Source organism: Argiope bruennichi, chromosome 2, assembly GCF_947563725.1.
Source record: "Argiope bruennichi chromosome 2, qqArgBrue1.1, whole genome shotgun sequence".
Lineage (NCBI taxonomy): Eukaryota > Metazoa > Arthropoda > Arachnida > Araneae > Araneidae > Argiope > Argiope bruennichi.
This window is the reverse complement of record NC_079152.1, coordinates 91,141,928-91,167,337: the sequence shown is the minus strand read 5'-3', so window position 1 is coordinate 91,167,337 and position 25,410 is coordinate 91,141,928. Positions and strand designations below refer to the sequence as shown.

The window sequence follows — 25,410 nt, the reverse complement described above, 5'->3', positions numbered from 1 at the left end:
CAATAGAATTTAATTTTGTCCCCATCTGGAGTGTTTCTCAAGTATTTCTCCAGATGGTGACAAAATCACCCTGAGTATCACTTCAGATGGTGGCACGATCAAACCTTATCGGTTTGTTTGCCTGTAAATAAATTTGGTGTGTTACATTGAATATTCCCAACAAAAAGAAGGAATTTGAATAGTATCGTGAATGTGCTAGTTGGACTGATCAGCAGTGCCAAAGGGCTTTGTTCATATATAAAAACATATTTCGTTTATTGTCAGCATATTATATTAAACAGTATATTAAGCGCTTATCTGGAACTGCCTGTTCTTCCACCATCATAAAATATCTTTTTTTTTTTTTTTTTTTTTTTTTTTTTTTTTTTTTTTTTAATTTGGTAGTATTGTACTCTGGACAAGTATAATGTTGAACAGGTGTAAGCACAATTATACCTAAGAAAGAGTCACTATAGTTTTACCAAGATATTATATTGCAGAATTTTCTTTTGTAACACGCAGCATAAAAATACAATAGATATTTATTTACAATAATATTTGACTTATTCAAATATTTTAAATTCAAATTTGACAATAATTCGATTTTTTTCTCTAGATCCTTTAATTTTATATTTACATAATTTTAAATATCATTTATAGTTCGAATTTATTTTGTTAATTAAAAATTGCGAAAATTGGTTTTATTTATGAATTTTCTTTGTTAATTAGTACTTTGCATCCACATTTCTGTTTTATATTACGCACTAATGTATTCGATTATAAAAATAATTTTTAAAAACTGTTATTTTTAAGAAGCATTAAACATGTGAAATGTAAATGGTATAATTTATTTTATTTATTGTTCACCTGTTACATTCAAATGTTATGTAATGTTAATTACAAGACATTAATTGTTTTTATTAAAATCAATATTTCCAAATTATTAAATTTTTATCATTTTATTCAAAATTCTTAATATTAGTTTGCAGTATTTAATTAACTTTTAAATATAAATCATTTTTAACTTCCATTTCATTTTCCTTTTCTAGCCCAGATCCAATTATTCTTACTATAAATTTTGCAATAAATTAATATTTATAGTGATTTCCACCTGTTTTGAATTAACTAAGTACCATTTTAATGTACTTTAAATTAATATGTTTTTCAGTTATATTTACGATATCAAACTAATTCAATTCTTGTTTCCCAGGTATAATTCTTTTCACTTTCATTCATTTCAACGAAGTGCCCGCAATGGCCACGAGTATCGTCATCGGACTTGGAATCGTGTTTTGTGGCGTGGCGAGTGTCCACAATGTATATCTATGGCAATGGGAAAAAACACGAGCATGTAAAGAACTACAGCAAAGTAGACTCAGTCAACTCGGCTTGGACTGCTCTGCACAAAGAGCTGTGGAACTCTCAACTCTCGTTTAAACAAGCATAGTGAATGAAAAAAAAAATGTGTATATACAGTGGCGTAAATGCCGTAGCTCCGCGATTTGTGTTCATAAGTGTTATTATATTTCTATCATCTTTATCGCGGTGTTCTGTCAGTTACCAAAGGTAAAGCTTCCTTTAGTGTATGTTTTCATTTCATTTTATTTACATTCGTGGATTGAAATCTACTTTAACGTGCTCCTTCAGTTTGTCGCCAATATAGCAAAAAACATACCCGTTGTTGCATTTTTGTATACAGATTTAATAAGCTATTGAAAAGATGTGCTGAAAATTCTATTTGATATTGCATTTTGTATTCACTTTTTTTCCCAGCTTCCCTTTTATATGAAAGCCTGTGTTTTCAAATTTATATTTATTTGCCTTAGATTCTAAAGGAAGTTAAGATACTAGGAACCAGTACATATTTTTCGCTAAACTGAGTTAGACACCATATTTTTTATAAACAGTGAAAATGAGTCATTTAATATGTACCACTATTTAGTGTAGGGCAATTAAAACTCTTTTTATCCATTCTGTTTTTGGATGAAAATTTTCTTTCTGTTGCAATATGAAGCTTAATTCATTTGAGGAAAATTAATATATATGTATATATATAAACTTAATTAGCAGATGAAACATTAATTAATATATGTATATATATAAACTTAATTAGCAGATGAAACATTAATTAATAAACTGCATAAAAAGTTTAATTTAATGCAATCACTTGTGCACTTTTAATGAAACATTTGAAATCAGGAAAGAAAAGTTTCTGTAGAGAAGCAACATTAAACAAAATGCGGTGACAGCGGAATGATTAAAAAAATGAATATATATATAAATGAATAATTCATTAATGGTATGAAAAATGAAAATTTATTTAAGAAATTTTATTAAAGATTTTCAAATCAAGATAATATTTTTGAACTATTTTTGCTTATTGGCTCTGAAGATTTTGAAAGATGTTTGTGTTTTTAAAATTGTCTTAATACATTATTTAAGAAACACATATAGTGTATTTATATATATGTACGTAAGTAAATATAATTTCTTAAAGAAATTTACTACAAGTTTTCCTTTCTTTTGGTCACGGGCGTTTCTAGTCGCTTTTTTGCATTGTTTATGAAAATCTTTAAGCTGATTCATTTATGTGATATGCATATTTTACAAAAACCAGTTCATGAATGGTCATTCATGTATTTACGTTTTATTATGTGATTGATATTTATAAAAGTTGAGTGTATATATTTTTTATCATGTATATATGTTTTTATTTTGTTTGAACGATGCAGTTTTCCGCGTGACTTTAATGCACCGTTTTTTTAAAGTACAATGTAATTCATAGTGTTCACAAAACCAATAGTTTACTTGTGTGTTTACCGTAAAATGTCTGTTTAGGTTCTGATACTAGGAGCATATTCCCATTGATAATTAATAGTATTCATTTATATATTAATAGCTTTACTATTACATTATCTCTTTTTACAATGGTACCTATCATTTTTAATTCGACTGAAATGTTTCCATCATTTACTCGATTTTAACTAATTTAAATTGTGTAGTTATCTTTACTAGTCAGTATGAAAATCTAAATAAAATATGCCATCGGACGTATTCTGAATATGCAGCAGGCTCATGAAACAGAGATAGCAGCTTTTCAAATCTTTTTTCTACTTTTTTTTTTCAATTTTCTTAGCATGCAGTGGTTTTATGATGGTCAACCATTCAGAACACATTTTCTAATGTCTAATTAAAATAGCAGATGGCAGCATGAGTTCTAGTATTCTTTTTTTTTATAGATTTACACAAGAATCAATATCATTTTCAAGAAGAAAAACGATCATTTGTGATCTTGGGAAAAGTTACTGAGTGGAGTTAAAGCTAAAGATTCTAGTAAAATAATTGAGTTCTAGTAAAATAGTTGATTGTCAGACTTTTTAAATTATATTCTTATTTAATTTTTGATTCAAGTGAAAATATTATGAATTCCTTCTATTATGTCTTCATATGCATTAAACTTTTTAAAATATAAATTAAATTTATATGGATAAAAATTAAAATGTAAATTATTCTATTCACTTGAAATTCAAAAACTGTAACTACATTCAATAGGATAAATTTTTTTTAGGAGTGAGTTAATAAACGTGATGGGAGTGCTGTCCAAAATTTTCCAAATCATTCTGTTACATAAACATTATTAGATCCAGTTAGCTAAAAATGTTTGAAGTTTGTAAAGATGATTTTATCAATGAAATCCATCTCATCGAGAGTATATATCTGAATGAGTATCTTCTGGTTTAGTGGTTGGTTCAATGCACCCTGCTGGATACAAAGATGGCTTTCTAGGGTCATCGCTGTTGACACGTCGCGACAAATCTTATGTATGAAGAATCGGTGAATATGCTGCTGACAATAAGGTCTATTATATATCAATTACAGTAGCCAATGTTATTCGTAGTAACAGTTCAGCTATTAACTTTCCTCCGGATGCTATGGCAGGACAGGAACACTTGTAGACATCATCTATTATAAAGATAGCTTATAAATAAAACTGGATACTTAAATTTTTAGTGATAGCACTAAGTTCAGCATAATCTTAGTTCTGTTTTTACCCCCTTCCTTTCTTTTAAAAAATTTTGATATGATATCAGATCTAACAGATCTACTGTTTAGAAGTGTTCTAAGAAATGAAGCTGTAATATGTAATGCAAAGACATGTTGACTGATCACCTGATTTTTTTAAGTTTTAAAATTATTATGTGTGTTTGAGCTGATTCAGAAATATTATTCAATGAATTTTGAACCATAATCTTCATCGATAACTTCTTCATTCTAATTTAAAAGCTATGATCATTTAAGATTGTTTTAATTTCAATACAATCATCTCATAGTTAGTGCGTTTCATATAGTTTAAATAAATACATTCAGGGGAAATTATTTACTTTGACCATAACATCACTAATGCACACGATGATGAAAGAATTACGAGATACAGAATATTTATTTAAAAAATACAAAGTATGAGAATCAGCATATTGATAGGAAGATATTTCTTCATAAATAAACGTACGAGTTTTTCTGTGACAAAAGATCACAATATCTAAATAGTTTTAAGCACTGTATCCGAGAAATTCTGGACAGCACTTTGCATGTTTTTGGAATATTACTGTTATTAATAATATTCCTAATAATATAAATTAATATTTGTTTCTTTTTTGTACAAATTTATATCATTGTAAATCAAAAACATTTCTGGCACATATAGTCTACAGTGAAAATTACCAAAATCTGACGGATAAGGAATGTCTTTTTTTAATAAATCAATAAATAATTTTAACCTTTATTTGATAAAGTCTTTCTTAACTGGCAGCAACAAAATCTTGTCGATATTGGATAAGCGATTTTTCTGGATAATTGACAACATATCTCTAAAAATTTATTTTGTGTTCCTATTAATAGAAACTGCAGAGTACGAAGTTTCTTATTTATCTTTTCGGATCTGACGTGAGCAATTAAATAAATAAGGTCGAAAATTGTACAGATTAGTTAAAAATAAAACTCAATCTCGTAATTTTACAGTTTAGTGAAGAAAATTAATATGCATGTTAATTAATGATTAAAATACATGTTACACATCCATTTCATAGTATGGTGCCAATGGCTTCAAGCGTCTGCCTGTCTGTAAGATTGTCGTTGGAGTTTTGAAAGTTCACTGTGCATGTAATAACGTTTCATAGTATCATGTGTTGGCATAAAGGCATACTCTTCGGCAAATTTTATGGCAGTTTGTTTGCTAGATTCCATTTAGCTTTCTTGATGTACTTGTCGTCTAGATCTTCATCCTTCCCCGCGTCGTCATCATCTATGCCCTCCTTTCCCCTTATATGTTCGATTTTTTTTTTTTTCGTCGACATCAAGGGAGAAGAAGATGGGATAAAATTTTATATATTTGCTCACCACTAACTTATTATAAGCTTTTACTTTATTAACCTAAAATTTAAGCTTTTTACTTTATAAACCTAAAATTTGGGTTTAAATTCGTACCTTCAAAAATGCCATTGTTTTGAAATTTTTGATAAACTGAGCATCGGTTACAAAATCTTTTATTGGATATTTTTTTAATAAAAATAATCGTTTGGCGATAGATTTTTAAATTTGAATGGATTGAATTCTAAATATACACTTGAATCATTTACAGAGGCATAAAAAATGTATATCCAATTACCCATAATTTGCTTGTTAGTTATTCAAAAAGATCCGATGAGAGACGGGGGTTTAATACCACAATTTTTGGCTTCGAAACATAATGATCCCAGGCTCGAGACCCGATTCCACCAATATGTGGCAAGCTTGATATGGTATCATCATTCAACAGTTCTGGAATTGGTGCGGTCTGCACACTGTTGTGAAAATCTGGGATGCAGGTTAATAAATCAGATGTCGTCCTCGTCATTTAATCAATCTAAATTATGATGTCCGCTCCATCCGAATTCGTACATAATTCCATGCCAGTTGTAACACTGAATAAATTTCTTTAAAACACTTTTTAATTATGGTCTTTTACTCGTATATTAATTTTTTTTTAATTATTCTCTATATTTTTAATCTTTAGTTTCTAATTCTATATTATAATAATTATGAAGCCTTGGAATTTTAATTTTTCTCAAATTTCCTACTAAGCGCCTCTACAATACTCATTCAAAATTGGACAAAATTAATCGTTTGGTTGATGATTAATTCTGAAAATATTCGAATAATTTATCACCAACAAGGACTCTGCATAGCACGAAATTTCAAAACTCCAGCATATAAGAAAGTTGGAGTAAAATCGATTATAAAATTACAAATGTGCAACAAGGCAAGATAAATAAAAGTATGTAAAAAATACTCATAAAATGGTACAAATGGATTTTCATTTCGTTATCCGTCAGATGTGCTTAACAGTCTTAATGAATTCTATCAATTGATGTTTTTAAATCACGGAATCATATTACACAGTATACACTGCCATTTACAAGTGTCGCTGTAGTTAAAGAACAAGTTATTATTTTTAATCATAATAATACAGAAACAATATTGTGTATTTGTTTGTAAAAATTGTAAGTTAGCACTGCAAGTGTTTTTCTGTTTCACATACCTTTTTTAAAGCATTTGTCTCATATCAAAATATTTCCTGATTTAGAAAAAATCAAACAATCAATCAATTTAAAGAAAATGCATCAAGCAAGCATTTTTTTCATAAGTATGTGTACAGGTTAAAAACCAAATGCTGTATTGTTTACTATTGGTCCTTATCATCTTTTCTTCTTGTTCAGTTATAGTGAAGTTTCAATAAAATATTGGAAGTAACGGTGTGTGGTCTAATTTTTTTCATTAAATTAAATTAATCTTTAAATAACTATGTATGCATAATTAACCATTAAGCTGTTTCGACCTCTTCAGAAAATGCGTATCTAAATTGTGTCTCAAAAATTTAGCGATGACGAGCATACTCGTCAAACACAGAGTGTGTGTGATATGAAATTATATTGTAATGAAATGACTTTTACTTTTTTATTTCAATAATCACATTTATTTATTTACTTAAACTAACATACATTTTTTTGCATATGAACAAAAAGAAACATAAAAAAATTCATTTATTATTTTAATTGCTGATAGAGAATGGTATTGAGAAAGCATGGTACAAAAGGATTCTCATCCCGATTTTTATTACTAGGCGCGCCACATACTGAATAGTCTAAAACAATTTATGGTTGCCTAATTGCTTCTGGTATGGCTAATACAACACAGCGATACATTTAAGAAAAACAATTCATATTATATGCGGGTTTTTTTATAATAATTATTAATAATCTTTGATTTCGACTTAGTTTCAAAATATTTTAAATATCTTGAAATTTACGTATATATTTCAGTTTTTACTAAATTTGTAATTCAAACTGCAAATTGTCACTACTTATACTTATGACGAATAAACTAGTCATAACGCAAAATGTAATTTTTTCTATGACAAGTATACTCGTCAAAAACTGTTAACTGGTTAATATTACTTGAACTATAAATCTTTTTTATAAGTCAGTTAATGATTTAGTGTTAAATTTGAGAGAATTTTAACTTTGCTTTTATTTATAAAAGACTGGATGTTTTAATTCAGTTTCATTTAGAAAACAGGCATTGCTTATTTTTTAAATAAAAACTTTAACTGTTTTTACTTTCTTCCTAAATATTAAAACGGTTCGGGATGAATTAATTCTCGCAGACATTTCGGTGAATTTATCACTCATCGCATTCAAATTTTGCTAACAGTTTACAAGCATTTGCATTGGTTAAGTAATTTCTAAGATTTATTTCAGAAGTCAATGATTTTAATCTGGGAATTTTCAGCATTGAGAACTGAGATTCCGAATTCAACAAACTGCGTTCTTGAAATATATATTGTGGAGGAACGAGACTATTTTAGAACTTTATTATCAGATAGATGAAAATAATTAGGGTTTTACGGTTTTCAAACCCGGTTTTAAAAAACCGGTTTTTTTAAAGTAAATTTGTCACATTCGAAAACCGGTTTTAAGAATTCATATTATTATATAAAAATTAATTTTGAACTTATTTGATTTGCTATTCATTCTATGCATCGGGCAGCAAACACATTTTTTCAACGTTGTAAGTTGCGTTGGCCAGTGCTTGTGCACTGCACAGTTGCGCCTCGAATTCGTCAATTTATGTTTTTCATGAACATCCCTTTTCACTTTTTTTTCTAGGTGAAACAAAAGTTTGATAAAGTTCATCTCTTGCTTCTTGTCGGATGTTTTGTCTATCGGTATGAAGTCTATGCTAATAGAAACATCAGCAATTTGACTGGCTCGTTTCGAAGAACTTGTGAAAGGAATAAATAATTCCCCGTTTTCTGCTTCTTGATCACAGTATTTAATGATATCATATAAAATTTTCTTCGTACCACTCCTGAAAGCTTTTTTACACCACTTGAACTAGCCATATCAACACGAAATATTCAGTTAAAATAAAACGCTGTCAGAAATGACATAACAGTCACATACACGTGAAAAAAATAGAACTAAAAAAGTATCTAATGCGAGAAATCCAAGGCCAAATGTGCTCATCGTTCCGCGTCTCACCCCTTAATGAAATGGAATTGTCGAAATGTGGTCTCAGAATCCGATCCGTCTCGAGTCACGGCAGGTTTGCTTAATATTGTGAAGGTGAAAACTGGAAACAAAAATATACAGTTGTTATATTTGGAAAAAATAACGTAAGTATGAAGTATGTTTTCGTTTTTTGTTATTTTATATAAATTAAAATAAAATAAAAAAAATGGAATATGGAAATATATATATATATAAAAAAATAGAACTAAAAAAGTATCTAATGCGAGAAATCCAAGGCCAAATGTGCTCATCGTTCCATATATATATATATATATATATATATATATATATATATATATATATATATATATATATATATATATATTGACAAAAATTGGAAAACCCGGCTAAAACCGGTTTTTTTGGAAATATCGAATTCGAAAACCGGTTTTTCAAAAAGCCGGTTTTTGTATAAACCCTAAAAATAATAGACGAATTTCAGGAATAGTTATTTACTAGACAAAACAAATATGAACACGAAAATATATGACACTCACTTGGAATACAATCTAATAATGACCCCTCAGAAGGATCATGGGAAATATAACTTGATGTTAATAAGGTGACGCCATCTATTGTATCAAAAGAGAAGGTAGTAGAGTTACGTAACCGCTACAATATTTATTTTTTTACTCTGAGAAGAATAATAAATATCCAAATAAATAGGAGTAAAACGAACTGAATATGTTGTGGGGGGAGGGAACCTTCCTTCCTAAGCACCAAACATTACTAAATGCGGATTTTAAATAAGGAATGTTAATTTAAAATAAAAATTACATTTTTATAATTTAACGATATTATATAATATTGACTGTTCTGAAAATAGTAATTGGCATGAAATAATTTCACATGCGATTTCTTCTCTCTGTTAAAATTTCTAAATAAATCTGCATACAGCGGTGTCACGGCTTAGGAGACAGCTATGGATAATCAAGATACTATAGGCAGACTCTTAAAATCAAAAATGACAAATAAAATATAGTCTTTTAACAAAAATAATTTAAGAGGCTATAGGATCTCAGCTAAAACAGACTTCGAAAGATGGTCGAAGGCAACTCTCTTTAATGTAAGAAAATATTCTTAAATAGAATTTTTTACCACAGTTTTAAAAGATATTTAACCTTTTAATTATGAATTTTTAAGTCAGATAATTCTTATTAATTAAAGTATATGTGAAATACATGTGAAAGGAACATGTTCCTTAAAAATTGAAGAAGTCAGAATTTGCTTCGCCGCAAAGTTTTTCAGAAAATAAGCAGCTTATATCAACAAAGTTACACCAATTTACTCCCACAAAATATTTCTTGATAATCGTGCATAGTGATCAATATTTTAATGGATTTACTTGAGTTATTTTACTTTTTATGTTGTTAAAACATGATAATGCTTTTTTTAAAAACGTATTTAGTATATTAGCAAGCACTGAAAAAAAAGTATACATAATAATGCTTTGATTTTTCATGATTTTCTTTATTATGTGTGCATAAGCCTACCTAGAAAATTTCATACTGATATGATGAACCATTTTTGTTTAATCCCGCTCGCAAGCTATGAAAATATAGTGCTGAGAATAATAATGACTTTATAATAAACGTTTTTGAGGGAAAAGTCAACAGTGACCTTCACATTTTTGAAAATATCCTTTCAACTAATTAATGCACACACAAGTAAAATACTAAAAAAAATGTTCAGAAGAGTTTCGGCTATCAAATGTAATCAATAAAAAAAAATTTAATAGAGTATAAAAGCTCTATAGCCTCTTAACGCCAGAGACAAAATATTTTTTCATCCCTTTTATATTTAGATTTAAAATGTGAAAAGGGCATTAGTGTTACATTGAATTAGAAATACAAGTGAACATTTTATCATCACAATCTCATCCCCCTTCAAAAAATGCTGATGTCCTGGATATCGATTTTCCCTTCAGTTTTTTTTTAAACCCTTTCTGCAAATGCATTTTTCCTTACAGTTCTATTGTATATGTTAACCTATAAAACGACAAGTGTTTTACAAGAGGTTTTATCTTTGAAATCTACTCTCCGATACAGTTGCCAATTCCAAAAAGAAAAATCAACTTTTTTATATAAACAACTCCTTTTTCTTGATTGTTTGGACTGGTTTACTGGTAACGAATTCCACCATCTCAATCGAAGCGATGTCATCTCTCTGGGAAGATTTCAAATCGATACAATGGTGGTTAACCTTTACCGATAATTTATTATCTTTACCCATCCCAGTGAAAAAAAACATGAAAAATACAATAATCATCCTCTCGAATACATTAATTCTGTTAATCAGCTGTTGAAAATTAATAAATTTATCCTTTACTTCAAAATCTTAATTTACGAGCAAATAAAATGCAAAGAAATTTACTTATTGCAATTTGAAAACTATTATTTTCATACTTTCGCTGGAAGATGAAAGGAAAGTATACAGATATTTGTTTCGATATCTAATAATTCCATCTATTGTTACTGGATACTCTTAATATTTTTAAAGAGTATAATTTATTTTCCTATCAGAGTCGGTTTCAGTGTCCAATTGTATCTCTCTGATCATCAATCTTATCCATCTTTTTAATCATCAATTTAACCACCATTAAAATACGCAGTATGATCGCGATGTAAATACAATCAATCCTAATGATTGTGAACGAATGTTTTACTTTTTTAAACAATTATTTAAAAAATAAATAAACAAACCAGATACGGTTACAAAAACCGGGTGAGTAATTAATAAGCTCATCCTGTAAAACAGGCTGAGCATGTTCAGTCAAATAATTGGTTATGGTTTATTTTAAGTTAAAGCAAGGGCTTTTTAAACAATGAACGTAATACTGAGTCAAATTTATTCAGAATTGTTTGCATGAATCTAAACATTTCTGAAAAAGAAAAATAGAAAATACAACGTGAACAATCGCTGACCGGAGATAATAGCCTATAAACATGTGCATCTAAATAAATAACAAAAGATTGCTTTCAAAAAGAACCAAAACAATTGAAAATGAAAACAAACTTTAATCTCTGCTATAGTGATCAGGTAAAAAAAAAAAATTCATAATAAAAATAAATTTTAAAAATTAAATTTAAAAAAATTTAAAATTTTATTGCTGTGAAAATTAATTATTTTCACTTCTTGTGTTCATGGTAAACATTTTAAAAGCATTTAATGCAAGGTTAAAACAAAAAAAAAATTAATTTTTTAAAAAATTAATATTTGAAAAAAACATTTTGTAAAGTATCTCCATTTTAATGGTGGCTCAATATCTAATGTTAACCCGTTAAAGATAGATATATAATTCAATTAGGAAAAGTGCTTTAAACGAGTAAAAAATTGCATTTAATGTTGCTTCGTTCAATAAATATACATACTGGAAAAAGTTTACGAAATCAAAATTCGTTTACAGTATTCCTTTCTTAATTTTCATAATTAGTAAATACGCTTAGCACCCGAACTCTTATGTTTAAATTTTTTTTAAAATAAGGTTTTCACTTTTTTGAGACCAACACTAATGGAATTACAAAATTTTGCATATATCAGCTTCAGACAATGCTGGACTATTTTAATAGCAACTTTTCGAAGTGTGCCTCATCCAATCAAGGACTCCTGTTTTCCTGGGTAACTGTTTAATTAGTATTAAAAAATGCATTTTTCCAATAGTAACTCTACATCTATCTCGAATAATTAGCACATAATTTTAAAATTATTTTTAAAAAATGGTAAAATTAGGAAAAATGTATATGAATCGCTGATCAGAGCTACAGATTATTTCATTTATTCCTGCGATATAAAAGAAAGACTAATCTGATTTCTATAAACGTGCCATCTTTAAAAATACTCCCGCTGCCTTGCGTTTGCCGCCATTTCAGTATTAAGCAGCGCTTTTAAAGGTGAGATGTCAGAAAATTTCAATCTTTAGAAGCAAAATACCAAGGTATAATACAAGTAACACAATTTTGCTAAAAAAAATTCTTCAAGGATAAAATCAAATCGCCTTAGAATTTTTGCTTGAAGGAAAAGGCATCATTGTCAAAGATCACTGAGTAAATTTCACTTCTAGCATATCATGATATAGATGTTATGTTGATTTGAATAGATAAATAAAAATAAATGAATTAACTAGACAGTTTTAGTTCAAAATTATATTAATAATTATAGCGTAAGATCATGTATTAAAATTCCTCCATGTAGCTTGTATTTTCGAGCTATCACTTTCAGATACGCACGAACAGACGGTGACAGATATATATTGATATTGAAATTAAATTGATACAGATTTTAAATTCTAGTAATAAAGCTATATATCGAATTTCAATTTATCTATGCCGTTGTGATTTTGAATTTTCATATTCATATGTTCACGAAAAAACATACAGGAAGATTATAGATGAATTTCATGCAAAATGTGGCAGAAATTCACGATTTTCGAGTTAATATCGCATTCCAAATTTAATTTGCTTAACTTATTACGCTTTTTTTTATCATGTTAAATGACAGACAGACATAATTGCAAAAATAGTATTCTTAGAATTTAGAAAGAACCTAAAAGTAGAAATTAATCAAAACTTTGATTAACGGGGGGGGGGGGTATTAAAATTCATTCTCTATATATACGAAATAGCATTCAAGAGAAAAAGATTATTCAAACTAATTTCACGAGATGAAAAGTAAAAAAAAAAAAAAAATCACTAATTGAAAAAAGGCCTGTCCACTATTGCTATCAAGTCATTAATAGCTTTCAGCGACGCAATATAGGAAGACAGTAAAACAGTGGAGAATTTTTCTATGATATAAAAAAAGAAATGACTTCATCGAATGATGATCATAAAAGTAGACAATGATCAATTAGTATGCGCTATTTTAAGAGCAATTTGTTACTTGATAGCTTAAGCGCAAAATTGTACCACTGGTATTAAAAATTGTTTTTGTGTGAAAGCGCAAATCAACAAAATATGTAATGAAAAATTTTATTACATCTAGATGGAATTTAAAATTAGAATTCTTATAAATGTTTTCGGCTAGCTTAATGAGCTTCTAGATCTTAAAGATGTTAATCAATTATTATAAAGTAGCAGGATGCTCTTCTGAAGTGGTACCTTACATCTGTCTCGCGCGTAAATGCTATCTCTCTGATTTTTTTTGCTTGTAAAAAATTAATCCCCGTAATTAGTGTAGACTTTTAAGTATTTTTTTACAGAGAATCTTTGCATTTTCTTGAACACAAGACTAAAAAAAAAATATTTATTTATTTTCGAATATTGTGTGCTGTTGTGTAAATGACTGATTGCTTAGGAATTGCATTTGATAATGTTTATGAATGAATTGAAGTAAGTATGCATCTTTTCTACCATTTTTTTAATTGTTTTGCTGCAAGCATGTTCTTGATTAAATGTGCTTTAAATAAGTCTCCATTTGATAGTACTTATGTAAAATTATTTTTTAAAAGCCTCTTTTCATTGCTTAAAAATCGTTCTGCTCTTCACGCCATTATAATATTAACATCTGTTTAATAAATCGAATTCTTCAAATTTGGTTAAAGAATATAATTCTTCAAAAATCGAGTTCTTTTATATAAAGACAAACTAAAATGTGTTAAATAGTTATATAACGACTATTCGATGCCATCCTCCAAGAGTATTGTTCAAATTTTTATGCTATTTTCGACATTTATTGACTGATTATGCCCATAAAGAACATTAATTATCCCAATAAATAGGTTATTCAAAGTAATCATTAAAATATCAAATTATTTAAGGTTATTGATAGTTATTAATAGAATTTGATCCGGCATACTAACTAAATTTGTAGGTTGTAGGACTATTTAAGAACATGATATTCTTCTTTACAATGTCAATAAATGTTATTATAGAATTTATATTATTATAGAATTGACAACATTATTAGAAATTAGTTTTTTTCTTGATTACAATATATTATACACCAAGCATTTTAAATGTAACATTTAAAACTCTTGACTAAGTTTTAGGGTATATGCAGTCGCTTGAGAACATAATCTCTTCACTTCAGAATCTCAGGGCTATGGATTCGAGATCAGATACCATCAAAGATCTGTTATATATCTATATATATATGAACTAAGCACTAAATATGTCCAATCCAAATATTTTAACTGTGAATGGGGTGGATGCTTGGAGTAGTTGTTGGCTAAGGTGTCTTTTTCGCCGGCTGAAATTGTTTAAAATAAGGAGGTCCTACCCAAAATAGCCTTAGTGTAGCTCTGAAACGACATTTAAATTTAATTAAACCGAATCGATTTCTAGCTTTCCACATGGTGTAGCTGTTTCGATAATCAGATTCAAAGAAATGAGAATGAACTTTATAAAGTTCACCTCTTATATTTTTCTGAAGGAGGGCATTTTCTCTGTAACGATAATATAGGTTTTACTTAAATACTCAAATCAAATCTTAATTACTCAAATCTGTAATTTTTTTTTCTATTTGTTGAATAAGTAAACAGTTTTTTTCAAGTATGATTAATAAAATCTTTGGAATGATTGACTTAGATTCGGAGTAATGTTACTTTTAACTGCAAAGGTTCTACTAACTGCTGTCATCCTAGATTTTCGAATTTTGGTGAATTCCACAGAAAAATATTCATAATATCTGAAACTTAAATGTTCAAAAAATAAATAAATAAATACGGGAGATTGGAAACTAATCTGAAACGTTGGAGCATGATAATGTTTTAGTCGTAGTTCAAATGTCTTTATTTTTTATTTTTAGAATTTACTATTACTTGTATCGCAGCTATAATGTACACATAAAAAATGTATTTAAAATTGTAGCAAAATACGTGAGTATAAATCTAATACCAAAACAATGAAAAGTATTGTTGCAAAAAATATTTAAAAATTTGTTAAAATTAAGAGAACCAAATTGTACGTAAATAAAATCGATATCCCTGAAAAACTTATTTTTTTAAATTTTGAAGAGAAGGTTTCGGTGAAATAATATGCTTCAAATTTATTGAAGGAAACCTTTAAAATTTTGATTTATTTTTTATTAAAAATTTAATTAAAATTTTAAAAAGTCCTTCTTAATAACATTTATTACATAAAATGCACCTTTTAAATTTGGTTGCATTTGCGGTCTTCCATATTGAATATTTTCAATGTTTATTTGTTTTTTATCATAAACATCACAATTTACAAATGATATAGCAGCCTATTAATATTGTCACGTTGATATAAAGAAACAAATTGGAAATGTAAAAAATAATAAGCGAAATAAATTAATTTGAAATTTTAAACTAACGCAAACAGTATAAATAGCATAATAATTATTAAAAAAAAGTGATACAATATAATAAATATTTTTAGAGTTAAATCTTTTTATTTGTTAACATGCTTTCAAATCCCATACTTTTGATCACTGGAAATAAAATGCTGAACTTAAGTGACTTTAAAAAGTCCTCTGTGAGAATTTGACATAAATTTAGGCACTAAAATAAGTTAAAAATAATAAATTTCGAAAAGTCATAGATATCTACTGCTTACGATGCAGACTGCTTTTGATGCATTTTTACCATTTATTTTCCTCTTCTTTGCAATTTTTATATATTCTAAAATATTTTTTATCAGAATACATTAACATATTATACGCTTCACTTAAGGAGAAAATATTTATACGTAAAAAATTCATTTTAAATTCATAATAATTTTTTATGAGGGTAGAATTCATTTTATTTAGCAAGAAAAAAAAATAAGATGAATAGTAATTCCAAACATTATAAAATCGTCTGCCATAAAAAGCCATGGCACGATGACGTAAATAAACTCACGTTCCGCTAGACAATAATGTCAGTCTTTGAAGAATAAAAATAGAATCAATTTCAATATCAAATTCCAATTGATCTATTTTTGGTTCTATAAAGGCATGCTATTTTCATTGTACTTTGCACATTTTCTCAAGAGAAATCATTACATGCCATCTAAAATGTTTTGGAAAAAAGACTGAATTTATCTTGCTGCACATTCTTTTAAAGGTTTATTTTTATAGTTGAACGATTTTGCGATGATCTACGTCTTAAAAAATTGGTTTTATTCCTTCATATAAAATTTCGCAGTATATTTTTAGCAAAGACTGTCCTATATTTTAGAGGAATTTAATTTCTTGTTTTTAATCATCAAGATATTCATCAAAATCGACTCCGAGATTTTTGATGAATCATCTTTCAGGCCTTCTTGAGTCTGAAAAATTCGATTTCACTGTGGTTTCACAAACGTAATTGTGCATATCATTTAATGTAAAATTGAATTGCTGAGCTGTGACATCACTTCCTTTCTTTTTTGCAAGATGTGCAATGGATTTTGAAATTAAATCAATGAGACACATTCTGACTGTTACATATAAGCATGAATTCTATATACAAGGTTTATTTGTTACATAGGCAAAATACGAAACTGACTAGCGTTTAACATAGTTGGGGATCCCGAATATCTTTTTGAGGTATTTTCAAGCAAATTTAATTTTGTGTCTTCCTTTATTTACAAAAGACATGAATTCGAATATATTAAAATATTCTAATAATCAATAATTGTTTAAATTCCAGAAAAATATTCATGTACATTTTTTCATGTTTGAAAGTAGATCAATGTTTGTTTTTTTAATTGACTGATTTAAGTATTGGCTGATTTGTCTTGAAAAATAACATTCAAACAACAAATGTTAAGCTTACAATTTCAAATTTTAAGCTTTTTTTATAAATATCTGGAATTGTAAAAACATGAGATGCTGAATTCAGTTTTCGTAAAATTCATACATAAGTACCGGTTTTCTTTACTACATTATGAAACATAAAAATCTCATGTATGAGAAACTAAAAATAGCATTCTGATCATTCGCATTGTTCACGGCATTGCCCAATTTCACATTTTTACACGCGAGAAGAAAGAAATAACATCTTTATTAGAAAGTGTGCGAGTAAGTTTCGAATAGGCGATTCCTGTTGGTTTATTCCCATAAACTGCACACCTGATTACAATACTAGACTTACGCCTTTAACGTAAATATATGAACTTGTACTGCCTGCATTTATTATGATTTTTGTGACAGACAGTTATTACAGTAACTTTTAAAAAATCACATCATTTTAATTATAAGTTTTGTCTTTTTAAATGTACAATTTTTGAATATGTCTTATTTTAAAAGAAAAGGAAAGGAAATTATCTTCTTCAAAAGCAAATTATATAAGCCATAGTCAAATGTTAAGGACACCATCAAGCTGATGATCCTTTCCAAACCTCAAAAACCGAAAATTTTGGCCCCGATAGAAGCGTGCACCAGAGCCAATTACGCTGTAGTGCTAAAGTAAAAGTAGTTTCGGACCAAAGCTGAGACCATCAAACCCATCATGTCCCTAAACAGGAATAATTTCAATAAAAGAATCTTGGTTAATTTTTAATTAATTAGAATTCTGAGTAAAAGTTCAAAAAAAGATGTTCCGAAATGCTGCACAATATCATACACGAAAGAATATTTGTTTCAAATTTGGTAGATCTAAATCAAATAATATGCTCTGTATAGTATCAAAAACACATTCATACACCATAGATAAACATTCTCCTTCATTAGTCGCAGATTTTTTGTTCTATAATGCTTCGCATCTGAAAAAATTTTTTAAAAAATGTTTCAAATCAAGTGGTAAAAAATTCCTCATTAATCATTTTCATTCTTAAAAATTTATCATTTCAGTTGTTTTCTGTCATATACAGAACTGATTAAGTATAAATTATACCTAATCGATGTCAAGTATAATTGATTGAATGAAAGGCATCATTATTATTTTTATCACCTTTTTTTTTTCTTTATGTTTGCTGTCTTATCTTTTTAAAAACATTATTTAGTCCATTCACGTACTGTTAAAGACGCATGACAAATGTAGCTGTGTTTGCCATCTAACATCCAATTGTACCTTATCTTAAATTGTGTTGTGACAACGTTACGTCTTTTTCCATCCTGCATCTGAACACATACTTCTGCTTTATAATTCATGTTCCTCCTATCTGGTTTGTAATGGGATGAATGATTGACTCGCTTTATTTCGTTTTTGCAAGATGTGCAGTAAATCTAAAAATTAAGTTATCAAAGTGCATTTGACTGCTTCAGGTAAACATGACTTGACTCCAGTAACTATTAGACGGTAGTAAGGTAGTGGAAAGAGTTCAAGGGGCGGCATAGATATTGTAGTTGCCTTACTTGGAAGGCATCGTGGAGGCAAAGAGCTTTTATACCACTTTCCTGAGAGAAATATCTTGAGGTGGCAAAGAAATGATGCGATGCTCTGGCCTCACTTACACTCGCTACACCACTATCAACGTAGTGCAATATTGCAATAATATAAATAATTGAAAATATTGCAATAATGCTTGGAACTTCTAATTCAACCAAACATAGCTTATGTAATCATAATTTTGAGTTATGAAAATTTCTTCAAGCTTTTTTCTTTAATCTCCAAGCTCAAATTTAGATATTTGTTTATTAATTATATCAAGACTTCTCTTTTATTTCTTAAATTCGTTTACTTATATAACTGCGATACTACTTACTATATACGGATTCATAAATTAATATCTCAACTTTTCAAAGTTATTAAAGGAAAAGAAAACAATGGACAACCTTTCTGAGCATCGGAAATCAAAAATAATGGTTAAGTTTACTCATTCTGCATGTCTGATGTGAAGCTTTGAAAGGTTATAGATGAGCATGAGTAGACGTTAGACTGAACGCTCCAAGTTTAAGTATTCATTTCTCGCTGGTTAGAAATCTGTAATATTACTTCCTTGCGTAGTTAGTTTCATAGTAAGAAACAGAATTTTGTAGATATTTTAATAGATTCTGAATGCATATGAAATCAATGATGCTATGGTCTTGGCGACTATTTGGTGACTTATAGTCGTGTTGAACTTAAACTTTCATATGTTATTCTTTTTTATTTCTGATGAACAACAAGCTTTTGTTTTGTTTTGTTTTCTTTAAATATCCTTGAGAAATTATAATATTCATTAACTTTTTTATGTTGAATTGTTGTAAGATTTGCAATGCAACAGATCTTTTAAAATGTTTCCGTAGAAAGAATAAAAAAACCTTTCCTAAATGAATCCGTTTATTTTTCATGCTTTTTTACGAACTTCTGCTATTTATCAGTGTATTAACCAAAATTAAACATGCATTCTCCAAAAAAAAAGCATCAAAAATTTGATACATATCAGCATTACTTGATATTCAAAAAACTCATACCAACAGTACCTTTAAATTCAAACTTATATTTTCTTCTTACGGTGGTGACTTATATAAGACATCAGTTTGTTTAAATTCATTCAACTGTATCCTGATTCATTCTTTTTTCAAAAGAAAGAGGTCAAAGATTTTGTTGAGATATTCTAAGCAGAACTTAAAACGGATTAACCTCTAAACACTTTGGATTTTCTACACGCATGTGTAGCACGGTAATTTTATAAAGGGGCATAGAATGCTGGCTCAGATATCATCATGGTCATTTGAAAGGGATTTAAAATTTCTAAGACTCTCCCAAAATATCCTTACTATTGCTTCCAAACGGGACATTAATATAACTAAAGTAAATTATGAAATTTCCTATGTCAATAGATGTGCCTTCGATATACATATGAGTGACAAAATAATACAGACACTCATGTAAAAAGGTATGGCCCATTTCAAAGAAGTAAAAATGTACATGTCACTTTGTACTCAAGACTGCCACTTAGTGATTGTGAAAGATAAGGTATCAGTCGCTTAAAGTCAATCTAAGATATTGTATTCTTTGATTATATATTCGATTTGATTCCATATTCGCTAAAAAACTCAATAATGACTGCCTATCAGAATTAAAAAAACACATGATTGTTGGAATGCGGAATCCTGCTTGGCCGGTGATGGAAGTCAATTATTTGGGCCGTACAAGGATTACTGTGTCAACCGTTATGACAGAGTACCCGAAATACGATAATGTTGAATTCTATGAAGCACAATAATGGACGAAGAAAAGCTTATTGAGAGGAATAAAAGAGTGTCGATTCGCATAGTGACAGTAATCCAATATAACATCTGAGATAAATAGCCATCTCTTGAACCCCATTTCAGCAAATATGTCCAAAAGAAACCTCATGCTTCGAATATATATGGAAGAGTTGCAATTCGTAAGTCATTGGTAACATCACATCATGCTTTTCAGAGACACCAGTGGTATAAAACACACAGAAACCTGATTCCACAACAGTGGCATCAAGTCATTTGGTCTGGAAAATCAACCTTCATCATGTTTAGACAAATGGAGACATTTGTTTGAGAAAAATGACCTTAGAAGCATTTTCTTCTGATTGCCTGTCACCGATTGTGAAGCCTGGATATGGTTTCCTTATGGTACAAAAAGCGATATCATGGCGTGGTCTTGAATCGCTTATTTCTCTGCATGGGAAGGTTACAGCTGCCCACTAAGTCGATATTCTGAAAAATCAAGTGCATCCTTTTCTCCACACTTTATTTTCCGAAAAAGGCTCACTTTATCAAGACGAAAACGCTCTTATACGCACAACTAAAATCATCCAAAAGGTGGTTTGAAGGGCATGAGGAGTAAGTAGGACATCTTGCTTGACCTTCTCTGTCTGTTGGTTTGAACACTGTTGAGTATTTATGGGGATATTTGTAGTCAAAACTCCGTGCTCAATTTCCTCCACTATTTAAGTTATCCCTAGGAAGAATGGCTTCATATTCCCTTAAATATTGCTCATGACCTCTATGCATTCATCCCACGTAGCATATAATCTGTAATTAAGGAAAAGGTAATCCAGCGTCTGTCAATAAAGCTTTTCTCTTATTTCTTTTATTTCTTGGGTGTTCATATTATTTTGTCACTAATCTGTATTAAAAATCACAGAATTCAAATTAAGTGCGACGATAAGAAATCAATTTCACCAATTTATTTGTCACACTTGATTCTTTCGTTTTTATATTCTTTTAAACGAAATATATAGGAAGAGAAAGTATTTCGTCAAAAAAATCGAGCTTGAATTTCGAATTATCTCCACATTTTGGACTTCTCTGTGTCCGAAAAATGCATTCTTGGATTTAATTTTGTATGCTGTCCATCTGTGAATAGGATAACGCAAAAATTCAACGAGTTACAAGTTTGAAATTTGATATATTGTCTTTGTACCAAATTTGTAGGTTTCTACCAAATGCAGTAGGAAGCCTGAGAGTCTGCTTGTCCATTTATATCAGCACAATTACTCAATTCTCTGACTGCTGATTTTTCTAAAATCCTTACTTAGAAATAAATTCAGGTATTTCTAAAACGAAGCGAACTGTTATTATATGCTATATTAATTATATATTATATGATAATAGTAAAAAATAACGATAGTCTACGAAAATCATAGGATACAACAGAAAATAAATGTCCGTTTAATCAACCTGCTTAAATCGAGGAATAGGCAACTGGCGGTTTAGAAACGTAAACAGCAAAGTACAATCTCAAGTAGCTAGTTTAAACATGTAGTCAAACAGCTAGTTCAGAATTGCAAATCTAACTCAAATTTTGAATCCAACCTGTAAAAAGTTGCATTCCGTCTTAGGTCTATATATTTGTGAATATGTGAATGCGATAATTCAAGAAGACAACCGTTTAATCACAGGAAATTTGGTATGAATTCTTGCCACCGACATATTAAATCAGTATAATATTTTGGATCCAAGCTGCGGAAAGGAAGATACCTAAAATACATAATTTTCTTCACAGTGTGATGGAACTCAAATTCCGTCATAGAAGCAGTGCTAGTATATAAAAAACAGTCGAGAGAAGAATAATCCCGCTAGTTTTAGTATATTAATTATACTGTATATCATGAGAATTTAATCTTTTAAGCAGATACAGAATTTTATCTTTTAAGCAGATAGAATTTCTTGCGTCTGTACTGTGGATTAGGGATCATAACGATTTGAATTTTCATACTCTAAACTATGAAGAAAACATTCTCACATTTTGAATTTGCTTAATTCTGTAGTGTATGATAATACAAAGTCCTAACATTCGAACAAAATGTCTAAAACTTTCGAAAATTAATTATTATTTTTATCTTTTAATACATGTGAATTAACATTCAATGTCATTTAAACGTAAATCACTTTTGACTGAGAAAAAACAAAGCGATTTCGTTATACTTGGTACTACAAAAAAAAAATTATTAAAAACTGCGACATTTTTTTTTTATTTCAAACTAATTTATTTTATTTACTTTGTCCTGTAAATCATTTTCAAGAAGGAAGAGGTGGGGGAGAATGAAGGAAAGATAAGGTAAAAAAGAAAAGAAAGCGTTCTTTTATTTATTGAAAAAGTTAAGGAAGAATTAATAATAATTAGAAATTCATTTAAATAGTCGCTCAAAGCATACAAATTTTGGGTGAATTGATAATAATTTAGAAAAAAATTTATAAAAAAGTCTGTTAGTTCGAATCCTAGTTAACTCACATGTCTTTTCTAAACTAATCGAAATATTTTGAATGAATGTTCTAAACAGATACAATGGAAAACTGAATATGTAGGATTACAAGCAAAGACTTCCTGAAGACATTTATTTGCTTTGTGTGTGTTCAAACGCAATTTTGTCATTTTTTTATAAACGGGAGCAAGAACGGAAAAAATATAATCAGTAAGATTAAATTTAAATTCAATACTTAGTTTAAATTAATTTTTAATATTTAATAAACATTACTAAAGTATAATTTATTCCTCAATCTTCCTCGTGTAATAATTTAATTAAGTGTAACAATTTCTTTCATAGATTCAATACAAAATAGGATATAATGTGTTTCATTTCGAATAAAAATCATACAAAAAATTTATAATAATACAATTTATTATTTATTATTCATACTTTTTTACAAGAAAGTTTTTTAAAAACATTTGTTTTTGCCCACCTTCAAAATTTGGAGAAAATAAGAGACGGCATTATTGTTAAATCAAATGTTAGCGTATACAGCTACTGCTACATCAAAGTGATGATTCTCAATATACGATGCAACAGTTTTCCATGTTTTCAGCATCTTCCTTATTTCACTACAATTTGACTGGCGCAGTATAGCCAAATATGGCTCTTGTGCCAGTAAAACACACAAAACCAACAAACCAAACTTTATTTCACTGGAAGCTTGTTATATCCTCTTGTCTTTATAAAAAATCTTTTTTTTTTTTTTTTTTTTTTTTTTTTTTTTCATCACAGAATACAATTTCGGCAATCAGCTCCTGACGTAGCTTGTATTTATATCCGAATATTATTGAAATATTTTTATTTTATCTCGCATTTCGAAATCATAATCATGACTCTAAATAAAGTGTCTCCCACTTTTTAAAATTCAATTAACTTTATATTTTCTTCTTCTTAAATACAACAGTTTAGAACAAGCTATGACCGTTCCAGTCGCTGCCTATATAGCGCCCCAAATATCCATTTTCTGACATTCAGCAGGCTGAGATCTTTACAAATATTGTCAAGCCACCTAAAGGATGACCGACCTCTTTTCCAGATGCATGTAGGTTTGATAAATATCAACTGTTTGGCTGGATTGGGGATCTCCAATCCTGCCACCTGATAAGATTTAATAATGTTGGACTCGGAATTTTTTAAATATATTTCATGGTTGTAAAGTACTCGCCATACTTTATTTTCGTTTATAGCGCCATAAAATTTTCTTTATAATTTACAATTCTGTTTGTAATTTGAAAAAAAAAAAAAAAAAAAAAAAAAAAGAGCGTTAAAAATAAATTGATAGTCGAAATACAGGAGTCTGTATGCGACGTCACGATCTCTTCATGTCACTCGTTTTGCAAAATTTCGCTCATTAAATGAGTCATTTCTTTATATTTTGTTTTGCTCATTATGAGAGGTGCCCTTAAGTGAGGTTTGACTATAATTATTTAACTACAATATCTTTGTTAAAATTTTCTTACATTATTTCAAAAATTTAATAATCAATTTAATTAAATATTAATAAACAAACTATTTAAAATCAACTTTAAGAAAAACAAATGTCGAAATGTATTATTTTTAAGAGACAGTATTCCTATGATTACAATGCACTAGCCTCTGAAAAGGTAACATTTTCGTATTTTACACTCGTGGCTCTATGCATCGGTAGAAGGGTTTTGAGCTTATACTATTCACATTAATACAAAATCCATAGATTAACAAGCAGCTTATATTAATTCAAAATTAAATTAGAAGAAATAAGTGATAAATTTCAACTAATGATAGAGTTTTGAAGATTTAAAATTATATATTTTTCATCTACAATGAGATTTGAATGATAGTAGACAAAAATAGAAAAAAAGACATTTAATTGCTATATCTTATGGTTCGGAATCTCTATTCATCTCCTTTTTTTCCAAATATAATTTTTAAGATCGAAAGATGCCGGAGTCCTGGCATAGGGGTAGTGCGTCTTGGGCGTTCTGGGTTCCGGCATGGTTGTTCTTCATCTGTGTTCTATCTGTGAGGTGTGTGAATATGCTCCGCCGTAAAAAGGGGTTGTGCAAGCGAATGTGTGTGAGTTTCATTTTCATATGAGCTAGAAGTCAGACTTCTGCCCTCGGGTGCTCGGAGGTCTTTATCTTCAGAAGCTACTGCACCCCCTTTCCGTGGTAACGCGGACACGACATCATCATCATCAAGATCGGAAGACTCAAATATATTTTTTTTAAAACGAAAGAGGTCGATTAATTCATGAGACGGCACAATCACATGGCGAATACAACTCTGAATGTCATCTATCATCGATCTTCTTACTA

The 25,410-nt window shown here is 28.9% G+C and overlaps 1 protein-coding gene across 4 annotated transcripts in view; it reads left to right on the top strand.

Annotated features, from left to right (window-relative positions):
- The window catches only part of LOC129960092 (uncharacterized), a 118,773-nt gene extending 116,401 nt beyond the window's left edge, over nt 1–2,372 (top strand). For all 4 annotated transcript variants that reach the window (XM_056073212.1, XM_056073203.1, XM_056073230.1 and 1 more), the window contains exon 4: nt 1,190–2,372. In XM_056073212.1, coding sequence (XP_055929187.1) covers nt 1,190–1,416 — 227 coding nt within the window. In that variant the 3' untranslated portion in view covers nt 1,417–2,372. The remainder of the gene's footprint in view (nt 1–1,189) is intronic.
- Nucleotides 2,373–25,410: the final 23,038 nt, after the last annotated feature.